This window comes from Chiloscyllium plagiosum, unplaced genomic scaffold (assembly GCF_037043375.1).
Source record: "Chiloscyllium plagiosum isolate Xiang-an unplaced genomic scaffold, Cpla_swu_hap1 HiC_scaffold_11, whole genome shotgun sequence".
In the NCBI taxonomy this organism is placed as follows: Eukaryota; Metazoa; Chordata; class Chondrichthyes; order Orectolobiformes; family Hemiscylliidae; genus Chiloscyllium; species Chiloscyllium plagiosum.
Window position 1 is genome coordinate 46375107 of NW_028270149.1, and position 13853 is coordinate 46388959.

The 13853-nt window shown below is 40.7% G+C and overlaps 1 protein-coding gene across 9 annotated transcripts in view; it reads left to right on the forward strand.

Annotated features, from left to right (window-relative positions):
* The window catches only part of dlg3 (discs, large homolog 3 (Drosophila)), a 546829-nt gene that overhangs the window by 396236 nt on the left and 136740 nt on the right, over positions 1 to 13853 (forward strand). For all 9 annotated transcript variants that reach the window (XM_043704756.2, XM_087992017.1, XM_087992016.1 and 6 more), the window contains one exon: positions 13195 to 13351. In XM_043704756.2, the coding sequence (XP_043560691.1) occupies positions 13195 to 13351 (157 nt within the window). The remainder of the gene's footprint in view (positions 1 to 13194; positions 13352 to 13853) is intronic.

Genomic DNA, 13853 nt, shown 5'->3' on the forward strand with positions numbered 1-13853 from the left:
TAGCAAAAAGTAATCATGACTTTTTTTTATTCACCCCTGGAACGTGGGTGTCCTGACTGGCCAGCATTTATTTCCATCCCTAGTTGCCCTTCAGAAGATAGTAGTGAATTGCCTTCTTGAACTGTCCATGTGTTGTAGGTAGACCTACAGTGCCTTTTGGGAGTGATTTCCAGGATTTTGACTGAGGGACAATGAATAAATGGTGATAACAATGACTAAATGGTGATATAACTTAAAGTCACAATGGTGAGTGATTTGGAGGGGAGCTTGCAGGTTGTGGTGTTCTCATGTATCTACTGCCCTTGTCCTTCTAGATAGAAGTGGCCATTGGTTTAGAAGGTCTAAGGGTCTTTGGTGAATTTCTGTAGTGCATCTTCTAGATAGTACACACTGTTGCTACTGAGCATCAATGGTAGAGGAAGTGGATGTTTGTGGCTGTGGTACCAATCAATTGGGCTACCTTGTCCTGGATGGTGTCAAGCCTCTTGCGTGTCGTTGGAACTGCATTTATCCAGGCGAGTGGGGAGTATTCCATCACACTCCTTATATGTGCCTTGTAGACAGTGGACAAAATTTGGGGAATCAGGAAGTGAGTTACTCGCTGCAGTATTCCTCGCCTCTGACCTGCTCTTGTTGCCACTGTATTTATACAGTGAGTCCAGTTGAATTTCTGGTCACTATTAATTCCCTAATAGAGGAAGATGGTCTTGAAACAATTTCCTTTCTCCTTTCATTTCCATCTCACTTAGAAAATTCAAAACTCTCCAGACTACCTTCAACTGTTCAAATTGCTCTTCAATCTATTATAAAACATTTCTGTAAGAAAGTAATTCTCCATCTTGTAACAGAAGGTCATTATCTACTAACATACTGTAATCAGGGAAGAGTACCTCAGACTGTAATTATCTTAAATATATTCATCTACTATACTGTAGTGTATTAGGTGTTGCATAATCATCTGATACTGTTGCAATAACCAACTGAAAGTGCAATCTCAGGAATTCCTTAGTAGGTCATTAATGATTATTTAGTAAAATGGATTTATTTGCTAGTTTCCATTATGGTAAAGTACAGCAATGTTGCTAGGATCCCGTTTGATCAAAGTGCCTGTAATTAGTCTGGCTGCCACTATAGGACCTCCAGTACAAAAAGAAGAAATTTGTTCCACTGATATGAATCACTCAGCAGTGATGGTGGATCACTTATCCCATGAAGAGAATATGCAAAACCTGTGCTAGGAATCTGAAATAGGTAAATAAAATGTTGAAACTGTCAATGTCTCTAAAGTGAACAGTTGTGCAAATGTTTTATGGAGGAGTAATTATGACCATTCAAAATTATGATGACTGTTTCTAACTGTTACTTTATATGTCTTCCTTTTTCTAGATTGTCATCAACGGCATTCTAACATACTTAATTTTAACTTAACACTCACCCATTTCGGTATGTTCCCACTACATATAGTATTCATAGGTTCTTTGGAGAAATTCCTTATCAAATTCATTTGCTGTATGCTGAAATTTGCAGAAAAAGGTGGTCAGGTACCTGGTGAGGTGGAGAAAGGTGGTCCAACTATGAATATCTATTTGTCAGTGACCTTGTTTAACAAACTCTGTGATTAATATAATGACCCCTATCTGAAATCCAAATAGTTCTGCCTTATTTGCTCAATGTCACAATGGAAACCTGGCTTCCTGCTCCCACTGATGTCAGAGCAATTAAAGGTCACTGATTGTGGCACGACGAGAGCTTCTTAAAAAAAGCCTCCAGCTAGAACTACCTGTTTCTCCACAAAACTGGGTTCAATGATTTCTTTTCTCCAAGATAAGGTTACTTTGGAAACTAATTTTTCAAGGACAGGTTCATAAATATTGGAATGTGTGAATAATAGCTTGAGTTTAATCACAGGAAATCTTAAGAAAAATCGATCTTTGCAAATTGATTTATAACTCTGCCTGCGTGAATGAATTATATGAACTAAAACTGGGTCCATAATGTGTCCCAACATGAAGTGTTGGTGTCATTCAGTAATCTTGTTATGCAGAATTGTCACCTGAAAGATCTACGAAAATATTATTCTGCACTGACTCTAGAAACTCTAAAAACCAATCAAGGTGAAATGGCTTCGAACTATCTTATAGTACCTGGTATAAAAGGGAAATAAAACTTAAAGTAATGTAGTTTCTTTATGTTCTCAGGGCATCCTAAAACACACCACAACCAATTAAGTACTTTTAAACTCTTGTCATATCTGTAAATATGGCAATTTTTTGTGCATAGCTAAGTTCCACAAATAGCCATGAATATATGATGAGATCATGGTATTGGTTGAAGCTAAGTGTTAATCAAGGCATGGGGAAAACAAAACTGTGATTTAAGAAGTGCCATAAGATTTTTCTTTAACATTATAAATAAAACACAGTGAAGCTAAATTATTATATTATTACACCTTCCTGAGTGAGTACTTTAATATCTCATGCAAAAGATGGCACCTGTCACGGTGCGGCACTGCCACAGTATTGAAGTGTTAGTTTGAGTTCAATGTCTCTGAAGTGGGCCTTGAAAGCACAAACTTGTGACTCAGAGCTGGCACACTATCCCTGTGCCAAGCTTGACGTCTTGGTAAAAGCAGCATAAACAAAACCTTCCAGAAAGGACAGTAGTTATAAGGCCTCGTGGTAATTGTATAAAGCAAAGCATAACTTAATTGTTTAAGTGTTTCATTTTTGGAACGTGACGGCTCGTCACATTGGCCTTACCATTGCAAAACATCATTTTTCCTTTTACTTCTTTTGAATTTAGAAAGAATGAAGCAAATTATATTACTGATGGGAAGAAGGTGGAGTAATATTTAAAAGTACAACTTGTTCCATTCCAGCATATTTATGCACTGGTGCACTATACTCATGTTATGGTGCAGTCACTTACGTTAATTTACCACCTCCTTCCCATGTGCTGCAAGATTCATACTCTATGCATGCTCTTTCTCAGTCCTGTGTTTCTACATGATGATTCTTGGCTGCACATTCTCATTCTCCAGCCACTTCATTGTGATACAAGTCCTGAATTTTTAATCGAAAACCTGCGGGCCAACTGTTTTTTGAACAAAAGGTATTTTCAGTTTTCAGATGCACATACCTATAGGTCCATTTAGGCCAAGCACATGTTTTGCCAAAGGGTCCACACTCAGCACGTCCACTGATCCATCCAAGTTGCTTCTGAGAAAACCTTCAGTTTTTCGGTCTTATTGGTTGTGTGGATAAAAGATAACTTCGCGATACACCTACTTTCTTCTCAATGCTGATTCTTAGCCTTACAAAAAATCTAATTAGATCAAGGTAGTACAAATCTTTTGTCATTTTGGTCTGTGGACTAAATTTTGTGTAGCTTGAACGTACAGTTTGAAAGCACAGGCAATGAAAAATCAAAGTGGGATAAGCTTATCCAGAAACTAACTGGATTTTGCCAGCAGCAGAAGAACTCCACAGCAATTTTGCTGCCAAATGGAATAGGACTGCAATGAGAATTACTAAGCATATACTTGATCACGAAACTGCATAGTGCTCACTGCAATTTAAGGGAGATTTCAGACACTATGTGTGGTGCAGGCAGATCACATGCTTTCTGGTTCGCACCAGATTAAGGATGGATTCTTGTTGACAAGGCATTTAGAAGCAATGAGGAATTTGCAACAACAACAGTATGTGATGGATGACAGTTATAGGAATGGGGGAAAGTCTTAGATACAGTCACATAGATCGGTTAACTCCAGGAAAGGTAAGAGAGATAGGCAGCTAGTGCAGGAGTCTTTTGTGGATATACCCATTTCAAACAGGTATGCTGTTTTGGAAAATGTAGAGGGTGATGGATTCTCAGGGGAACGTAGCACGAACAGCCAAGTTTCTGGTATTGAGACTGGTTCTAATGCAACGAGGGTTACGTCCAGATCCAAGAGATGAATTGAGTTAGGGGATTCTCTAGTCTGAGGTATAAACAGACGTTTCTGTGGCCAGCAACGAAAAATCAGAATGGTGTGTTGCTTCCCTTGTGCCAGGATTAAGGATGTCTCAGAGAGGGTGCAGAATGTTCTCACGGGAGAGAGGGGCCAGCAAGAGGTCATTGTTCACATTGGAACTAACGACATAGGAAGGGAAAAGGTTGAGAGTCTGAAGGAAGGTAACAGAGAGTTAGGCAGGAATTTAAAAAGGACGTCCTCGAGAGTAGAAATATTTGGATTACTCCCACTGCTACGAGCTAGTGAGGGCAGGAATAGGAGGATACAGCAGATGAACGCATGGCTGAGGAGCTGGTGTATGGGAGAAGGATTCACATTTTTGGATCATTGGAATCTCTTTCGGAGTGGAAGTAACTTGTACAAGAAGGACGGATTGCACCTAAATTGGAAGGGGACTAATATACTGGCAGGGAAATTTGCTGGAGCTGCTCGGGAGAATTTAAACTAGTAAGGTGGGGGGGGGACCCAGGGAGATGGTGAGGAAAGAGGTCAATCTGAGATTGATACAGTTGAGAATGGAAGTGAGTCAAACAGTCATGGTAGGCAAGGACCAGGTAGGACTAATAAATTAAACTGCATTTATTTCAATGCAAGGGGCCTAACAGGGAAGGAGATTAACTCAGGGCATGGTTAGGAACATGGGACTGGGATAGCATAGCAATTACGGAAACATGGCTCAGGGATGGGCAGGACTGGCAGCTTAATGTTCCAGGATACAAATGCTACAGGAAGGATAGAAAGGGAGGCAAGAGAGGAGGGGGAGTGGCGTTTTTGATAGGGGATAGCATTACAGCTGTGCTGAGGGAGGATATTCCTGGAAATACATCCAGGGAAGTTATTTGGGTGGAACTGAGAAATAAGAAAGGGATGATCACCTTATTGGGATTGTATTATAGACCTCCTAATTGTCAGAGGGAAATTGAGAAACAAATTTGTCAGGAGATCTCAGCTATCTGTAAGAATAATAGGGTGATTATGGTAGGGGATTTTAACTTTCCAAATGTAGACTGGGACTGCCATATCGTTAAGATTCTAGATGGAGAGGAATTTCTTAAGTGTGTACAAGACAATTTTCTGATTCAGTATGTGGATGTACCTACCAGAGAAGGTGCAAAATTTGACCTACTCTTGGGAAATAAGGCAGGGCAGGTGACTGAGGTGTCAGTGGGAGAGCACTTTGGGGCCAGCGACCATCATTCTGTTAGATTTAAAATAGTGATGGAAAAGGATAGACCAGATCTAAAAGTTGAAGTTCTAAATTGAAGAAAGGCCAATTTTGATGGTATTAGGCAAGAACTTTCGAAAGCTGATTGGGGCAGATGGTCACAGGTAAAGGTACAGCTGGAAAATGGGAAGCCTTCAGAAATGAGAGAACGAGAATTCAGAAAAAGTATATTCCTGTTAGGGTGAAAGGAAAGGAAAGGATGGTAGGTATAGGGAATGCTGGATGACTAAAAGAAATTGAGGGTTTGGTTAAGCAAAAGAAGGAAGGTATAGACAGGATAGATCGAGTGAATCATTAGAAGAGTATAAAGGAAGTAGGAGTATACTTAAGAGAGAAATCAGGAGGGCAAAAAGGGGACATGAGATAGCTTTGGCAAATAGAATTAAGAAGAATCCAAAGGTTTTTACAAATATATTAAGGACAAAAGGATAACTAGGGAGAAAATAGGGCCCCTCAAAGATCAGCAAGGTGTCCTTTGTGTGGAGCCACAGAAAATGTGGGAGATACTAAACGAGTATTTTGTATCAGTATTTACTGTGGAAAAGAATATGGAAGATATAGACTGTAGGGAAATAGATGGTGACACCTTGCAAAATATCCAAATTACAGAGGAGGAAGTGCTGGATGTCTTGAAATGGTTAAAGGTGGATAAATCCCCAGGACCTGATCAGGTATACCATAGAACTCTGTGGAAAGCTAGAGACGTGCTGAGATATTAGACCCGTGAGCCTGAAGTCGGTGGTGGGCAAGTTGTTGGAGGGAATCCTGAGGGACAGGATGTACATATATTTGGAAAGGCAAGGACTGATTAGGGATAGTCAACAAGGCTTTGTGGGTGGGAAATCATGTCTCACAAACTTGATTGAGTTTTTTAAGGAAGTAACAAAGAGGATTGATGAGGGCAGAGCGGTAGATGTGATCTATATGGATTTCAGTAAGGCGTTCGACAAGGTTCCCCATGGGAGACTGATTAGCAAGGTTAGATTTCATGGAATACAGGGAGAACTAGCCATTTGGATAAAACTGGCTCAAAGGTAGAAGACAGAGAGTTGTGGTGGAGGGTAGTTTTTCAGACTGGAGGCCTGTGACCAGTGGAGTGCCACAAGGATCGGTGCTGGGCCCTCTACTTTTTGTCATTTACATAAATGATTTGGATGCGAGCATAAGAGGTACAGTTAGTAAGCTTGCAGATGATACAAAAATTGGAGGTGTCGTGGACAGCTAAGAGGGTTATCTCAGATTACATCAGGATCTGGACCAGATGGGCCAATGGGCTGAGAAGTGGCAGATGGAGTTTAATTCTGATAAATGTGAGGTGCTGCATTTTGGGAAAGCAAATCTTAGCAGGATGTATACGCTTAATGGTAAGGTCCTGGGAAGTGTTGCTGAACAAAGAGTGCAGGTTCATAGCTCCTTGAAAATGGAGTCGCAGGTAGATAGGATAGTGAAGAAGGTGTTTGGTATGCTTTCATTTATTGGTCAGAGTATTGAGTACAGGAGTTGGGAGGTCATGTTGCAGCTGTACAGGACATTGGTTAGGCCACTGATGGAATATTGCGTGCAATTCTGGTCTCCTTCCTATCGGAAAGATGTTGTGAAATTTGAAAGGGTTCAGAAAAGATTTACAAGGAAGTTGCCAGGGTTGGAGGATTTGAACTACAGGGAGAGGCTGAACAGGCTTGGGGCTGTTTTCCCTGGAGCGTCGGAGGCTGAGAGGTGACCTTATGGAGGTTTACAAAATTATGAGGGGCATGAATAGAGTAAATAGACAAAGTCTTTTCCCTGGGGTTGCGGAGTCGAGAACTTGAGGGCATAGGTTTAGGGTGAGAGGGGAAAGATATAAAAGAGACCTAAGGGGCAATTTTTTCACACAGAGGATGCTACGTATATGGAATGAGCTGCCAGAGGAAGTGGTGGAGGCTGGTACAATTGCAACATTTAGGAGGCATTTGGATGGGTATATAAATAGCAAGGGTTTGGAGGGATATGGGCCGGGTGCTGGCAGTGGGACTAGATTGGGTTGGGATATCTGGTCGGCATGGATGGGTTGGACCGAAGGGTCTGTTTCCATGCTGTACATCTCTATGACTATGACAACCCATTGAAACAGATGAAAAGTACAATACCTACGGTGTGTCCACCTGCGTAGCCACAAAGTGGAACATTGGGTTGCTGAAAATGCTGTTCAATGCCTCAATTAATCTGGAGGAGCTCGCCAGTATGGTCCAACAAATATGTCATACACTGTGATGGCTTTCTGTACTCTCTATAGGATAGCTTTGCAATGTGATGAGGCGTTTCATCAGGAAAGTATCATTGATGCTGAGCTGGCAATTCATAATCAGGAAGTCTTGACTGGATGTGTGGGACATTGTAAAGCATGCCTTGGAAGAATGGGACAATCTGATATTTATCTGGTTTCTTAAACAACAATTACCTTTCCTACTGAATTTAATAAATTACAAACTAAATGTATACTCCTGTCCCCAACTTCCAGTCCCTATCATAGCACTGATTGCTCAAGTCAAGATGCTTACTCAGTATTGAGTCTATCCAAAAAAGGCTAGCCCCTATACTGGCAGACCATAGATGTCCTGAGATGAGGATGGCTTCTGCCAAGCAATGAACAAAACAAAAAATATTATGCACAATGAAGTTAGCATCCTTGAATTAAAATAACATTGAAAACAAGATCAAATTTGTTACACCTATAAAACCATAAGTAATCTTCTTCACATGAAGGGAGGCTGCTGACTGTATGGTCCCATGGCCTGCCATGACATTGGAAGAGGTCTTCTGGCAACCTAAGGCCTAGAAGACCAAGTGGCTGAAGGGTTTCTGTACAGGAACATTAACCTCCCCAAGAATCTCTGATGTTGGAGCTGGGGTCACTGGCAGATGGCTAAGAAGTTTCAGTTTCAGAGCGTGCTGAGAAGACACGTCAAATGTGGAGGGCAGCCAATCTTCACCCCATTCAAATCTCATCTACCTCCCTCCTGAGCAAAGAAGCACAAGAACCTGGTGGAGATTCATGGACTTTGCCACTCTCCCATTGCCCCCACACCTTAATATTCCTGTATGGAACTAAGGGACAAGGTGATGTTATGCAGATCTGCATGCCCCTGATGGACCTGTCTCTCTGAGTATTGACATTTTCTCAATGGAGGAAGCCATGTGCTCACATACTTACGACTTTATGATACTCAAAAGGACTCCTTATTAAGATTCTCAGATGTTCTCTCACACCTCCCTTTAACTCCATAAATTTGCATCTAGAGACTTGTCGTCAGCCTTGCAGTCAGTATATTCATGGCCTCCCATAGATCTCTGATTGTTATTGAACTTGCTTGTAACAATCTTGGACGGTTGATTGCACAAGTGTCTGCATGCACTTTTAGACCAAATTGCAACAAACAATCTGAGACCATATGTGACCCACTCCAGTGACAGTATCTGCACTGGTGATGAGTGCTGGATACAATGGGATGCTGCACTCTCTGAGATCTTTAAACCCCTCAAATAATTTGGACAATGCAGCTGAAACAATTCTCTTGAGTTTCCACAACCTGCATGTGAAATAAACATTTAGAAATAGCAATGTGTGAGTCTGTCTATAAGAACTTCATGTTCTGCAAGTCCCTATAAAACCAATGTTGCGCATGTGAACACAACAGGTTGGATTTTATGCTCCCCTGCCAGCAGATGTGAAGGCAGGGAGGGCATATAAATTCAGCAGGCAGCTATTCACCACTTACCCACCTACTCCTGCCCCACTGCAATTTTACAATGGCAGTGGGGGGTTAACTTTAGGTGAGCCAAGTGAATTAATGTCGACTTACAGGTCCCCTCCCACTGCCAATGAAATGTAATTGATGGCGGGAGATGTACATGCCACGCAAGAAGCCCAGCAGCCTTCCCTACATGGGATAACAGTGGGCAAACAGAGGACCCTCTTCAACAGGCCCCTGAGACAATTGGAAGGTCATGTCAGGAGCTCAGGATCCTTTCCTCCACCATAGTCTCTCAAACCCAGCTCCATGTGTCCTACGAGGTCCTCAAACAGTTAAAAGTAAAATCCTGAGCCAGGGCTAAATGCCTCCTCAAGTCCCAAACATTGTACTGGCAGTGGACACTACTCCCAGTGGTGCTGTTTATACTGGAGAGTTGCAGGGCTCTGATTGATTGACAGGTCTCTGAGGTGGAGCTTCCTGACCCTAGGGTACATTTCAGATCTATTAATGGCCCACTGGCTGACAGACACACACATGCACATGCACAATAATAGGACGGTCCCACGCCTTGTTAAGGCTGAATGGCCAACTGCTGCATGATTGCTCTCACTCAGCTGGATTCCTCATGAGTGAAGACACACTCATGCTTCCAGTGCTGCTGCTGGATCCCTCATCAATGACTCGGAGGCAAGCAATGATTAGATTAGATTCCCTACAGTGTGGGGGTAAATCCCCCACATTTATCCCTAACTAATGTACCTAACACTATGGGCAATTTAGTATGGCCAATTCCCACATCTTTGGACTGTGGGAGGAAACCAATGCAGACACAAGGAGAAGTCACCAAAGGTGGGAATCAAACCCGGGTCCTTGGTGTTGTGAGGCAGCAGTGCTAACCACTGAGCCATTGTGCCATCACAAATACACAAGTCAAAAGAACTATAAGTCGAGTGTTTCATAAAAGACAGGAACCCCTACAGTAAGATGGATTGGGCAGCGAACATTAAAATGAATTAGCTGAGGTGGTCAAAGGAAAAGTTGCAATGGTAAGTTTTGTGTAGCTTTTAGAAGATATCAGAGCAAGCTGGATGGCATTAGAAAGACAGCTCAAAAATTAAGGCCAACATGGCTGAAGATTGATGAAATGAAGGGACTGTGAAATTCACTTGAAGCCAGAATCATTCCACTGACGAGTGCTCCACAACTTGAGTGCAAATGGGGCACAGCGCTGGGGAAAGATGCAGTGATGAACAGACTTAGGAATAAAGATAACAATTTTCAATTTGAATAACAGAGGAAGACCTTAGCCTGGACAGCTCAGCATCCTTATGTTGTTCCTTAGTTGCCACTTCAACCTTCAATTGTATCATGTGCAACAAAAGAGGAGTAAAATTTGTATCCAAACTTCAGATGATATATCAAGTACAGAAATCTTCTCAGGTTTTGCAATGGTTGATGATCTCACATGAAAAAAATACAGTAGTGAGAAGCGTCTGATTTCGGAAGACATCATCTTAATTTTCAGCCAAATATAAAAGACTGTGTGACTGCAATATATTTATTCAGGGTGGTGTTCAAGGACTGCTTTCCTTTTGTGCATCTCCTGCAGCATGACATTCAACTATATAGCATCAAAGAGAATGATTTCTCTGCTTTTAAAAATTAGTCCATTTTCGGTCCCCTGTACCACCTCCTGCTACTTGCCTTCTGGTAACAGCTATTTGCCCGAGATTATAAATTCCCAGCAAAATATAGTAAACATCAAGTTCACTGGGCAAACGTTTCAAGTGGTTCCAACTGGATAAAATTATCTACATATGTTTAGAGTGGCACGGTGGCTTAGTGGTTAGCACTGCTGCCTCACAGCACCAGGGTCCCAGGTTTGATTCCAGCCTCGGCTGACTGTCTATGTGGAGTTTGCACGTTCTCCCCATGTCTGTGTGGGTTCCCTCTGGGTGCTCCAAAGATGTGAATTGGCCATGCTAAATTGCCCATAGTGTTAAGTGCATTAGTTAGAGGGAAATGGGTCTGGGTGGGTTTCTCTTTGGAGGTTCGGTGTGAACTTGTTTGGCAAAAAGGGCCTGTTTCCATACTGTAGGGAATCTAATCTAATAAAATAAAACAGATTGACTCACTCAAAAGATGGTTATGCATAAGTGAGTCAGTTTGTTTATAACAATGGTTACAGGGAAATTAAAATGTTTATAAATAATTGCTACAGATCTTACAGGTTAAGTAAGGGAAACAAAACAGTAGCTACTTTTTTACTTTGCTTCCAGCAATTCAGCCTTTCACTCATATAGAGTGCCATAATGCTTAGCATTTGACTAATATCGAGTGCCATAATGCAAACAAACAGTTCACCAATATCAAGCTCAAATATGCTATTAATCGTGGTCATATGTACACAAGAAGTGGCCAGCTCCTGTGGTTATAGATTCTTTTCATGATCAATCATAATTTCTCTGTCTTTTCCTTTCTCTTTTTCTGTCTATCCTTTTGACATCACCTTCTGCCAATTTACAGAAACTTATTTCTTCGATTACAGTACAGGTCATCAATGTATTCAGTCTTTTATATCTTTAATCAAAGTATGGGTTTAGTTTACGATACTGATTAGCCATATTGCTGAATGAATCAGGAAGCCGTGTAGTTCAGTGGGTGAGTCCCCTTGTCTCTGAGGCTGCAGCTCTAAGTTTGAGCTCCCACCAATGATTCCAGCTTAGGAACAGTTGGCCAAGAAAAGTATGTTCATAACCCAAGATAACAAGTTGATTATCAGCTTCCAAATTCCTCTGCTATACACCAGTGACAGCCACTCCCAGGGTGGGAGTAATTCCTGGTCAATCATCTGATAGAAGGCAAGATGAAACTTCGACCATCACTATCCCAAAACGTTGTGGACTCCAACATTCATGTAAAAAGTATATGATTCTGCAGCAACTCTGCCTGTAGCACACCATCACTGTACAATGAAACTTTGTTTAACTGCAACACCCAATTATGTTCTGCAGCCGCTGTTTAAATGTGATTTGCACCTGTGCAAAGTAACTTATCTTATGGAAAGCCCTTTATAGTTAATTTTCCTGGAAAAGATTATAGTTTGCTGGAATTTCTTATCTCAATTCAAGGTCTAGTCTTCATAGCTAAAACACTAGTGTTTCTGGCTGGACTATGCTCTCTCTCTGATTTTCCTTGACACCATTTTTTTGGACTCTTTTAATATTTAGCAAGTTTAATTTTAAAAGCCTGACAAACAAGTATCTCTTCAATGCTACTTTTCTAGTTTTGCAAGGTTTGCTAATTGACTATCAAGCTTTCAAAATAAGAGTTCAAAGTTTTTTTTATCCAGTCTTGGGATATTCTGAAGTGCTTTGGGATATTCCCCTCTATCAGTATAAGAATGCAAGCTGCTGCTATAACAAAGGAAATCTTCATAAAGCAATGGAGTTCTGTGCTTATAATTTTAATTCATCTCATTTAAATGTTTGGAATTCCGCACTCAATTTATGTAAAATATTTTCTCAAATCTTTGTAATTTTGAAATGCATGTATAAAATCAATTTTCTTAATATGTTATGTATTACTGTACTTTAACTCTTGAAGTTATGATGGTGAATATGATGCTGGTTGTTTGTGCTTCTTACTCTCCTGATTTCTCTTTTGGAATATTGTGTGCAAGGTTCTTTAAAAAGGGTTATTTTCAGATAACTTTGCATTTTTGGATCAATCACAGCCTTTGACAGCAATGGTACTCGATTGAAAGTTCAATGGAGTAAAGTGTAAAAACACAGCAAAATTAGTTTCTGGGCCAAATAGACATGGATCCCTAGGAAGGCCAATCTTACAATGCATTTTTTAGTTTTACAAAGTTAAATAATTAAGCATAAGATACAGAAAATTTGTAAATTGTTCTTTCAGACTGAGTGTGGAATGAACTGAGGAGATAGAAACCTGTTCTTTTCTTTGGGCTGAATTTATTTCCTTCTCTTTTGTAATGGCTTTGGACTTGTTTTCTGTTACATTGAGAATTTCACTTAGTTCTAAAATTCTGACATGTAGTTATTTAATGTGGTTAATCATTAGAAATATCTTTTTAAGTGTTCTTGCCCATCTCAATGACAGAGAATGCAGTGAAGCCATTTTCCTGGAATTGGGATACAAACATTTATAACGATTGGGTTGTTTGCTTTTTTTCCTAATGCTGCTCTTGTTTATTTCAGGGAACCAAGAAAAATTGTCCTTCACAAAGGATCCACAGGATTAGGCTTTAACATTGTCGGTGGAGAAGATGGTGAAGGGATTTTTGTATCTTTCATCTTGGCGGGTGGACCAGCAGACCTCAGTGGAGAGCTACGAAGAGGAGATCGGATTTTATCAGTGAGTGATAAGGTGTTTACTGAAGATGAGGTTAAATTCCCTTAGGGATTGTAAATCGATATGAAGTACAGCATCAATACTTGAGGCAAGCCCCATACTGAATCTAACCGGCTTTCTGAAATTACATCTCACAAGATGAAAAGGAGTTAATCAGCAAGGTTTTGTCATATACAGAGTAATCAAGCAGTAGTGTGCACTACCATAAAATAACCGATAATCAATCCCACAAATGCTGTTCACTGTTGCCACTGATGACCACAGAGGAATTTCATAATGAGGGAAATATCTCTACATAAAAAGGAAGCAGGGAGCTTGAGCTACCTTTTCAAAAAATGAGGAAAGCTTTATAAAAGATGGGATGTGACATTCCATTATAGTGAAGTAACTGTATACAAGTGTGGAGCCGAGTGGGTGCCTTTATATGATTTGCACAGCCAAAATAAAGGGATAGTTACATAGATGATAGGAAGCAGACTCAGATAATGATTTGGAGATGCCGGCG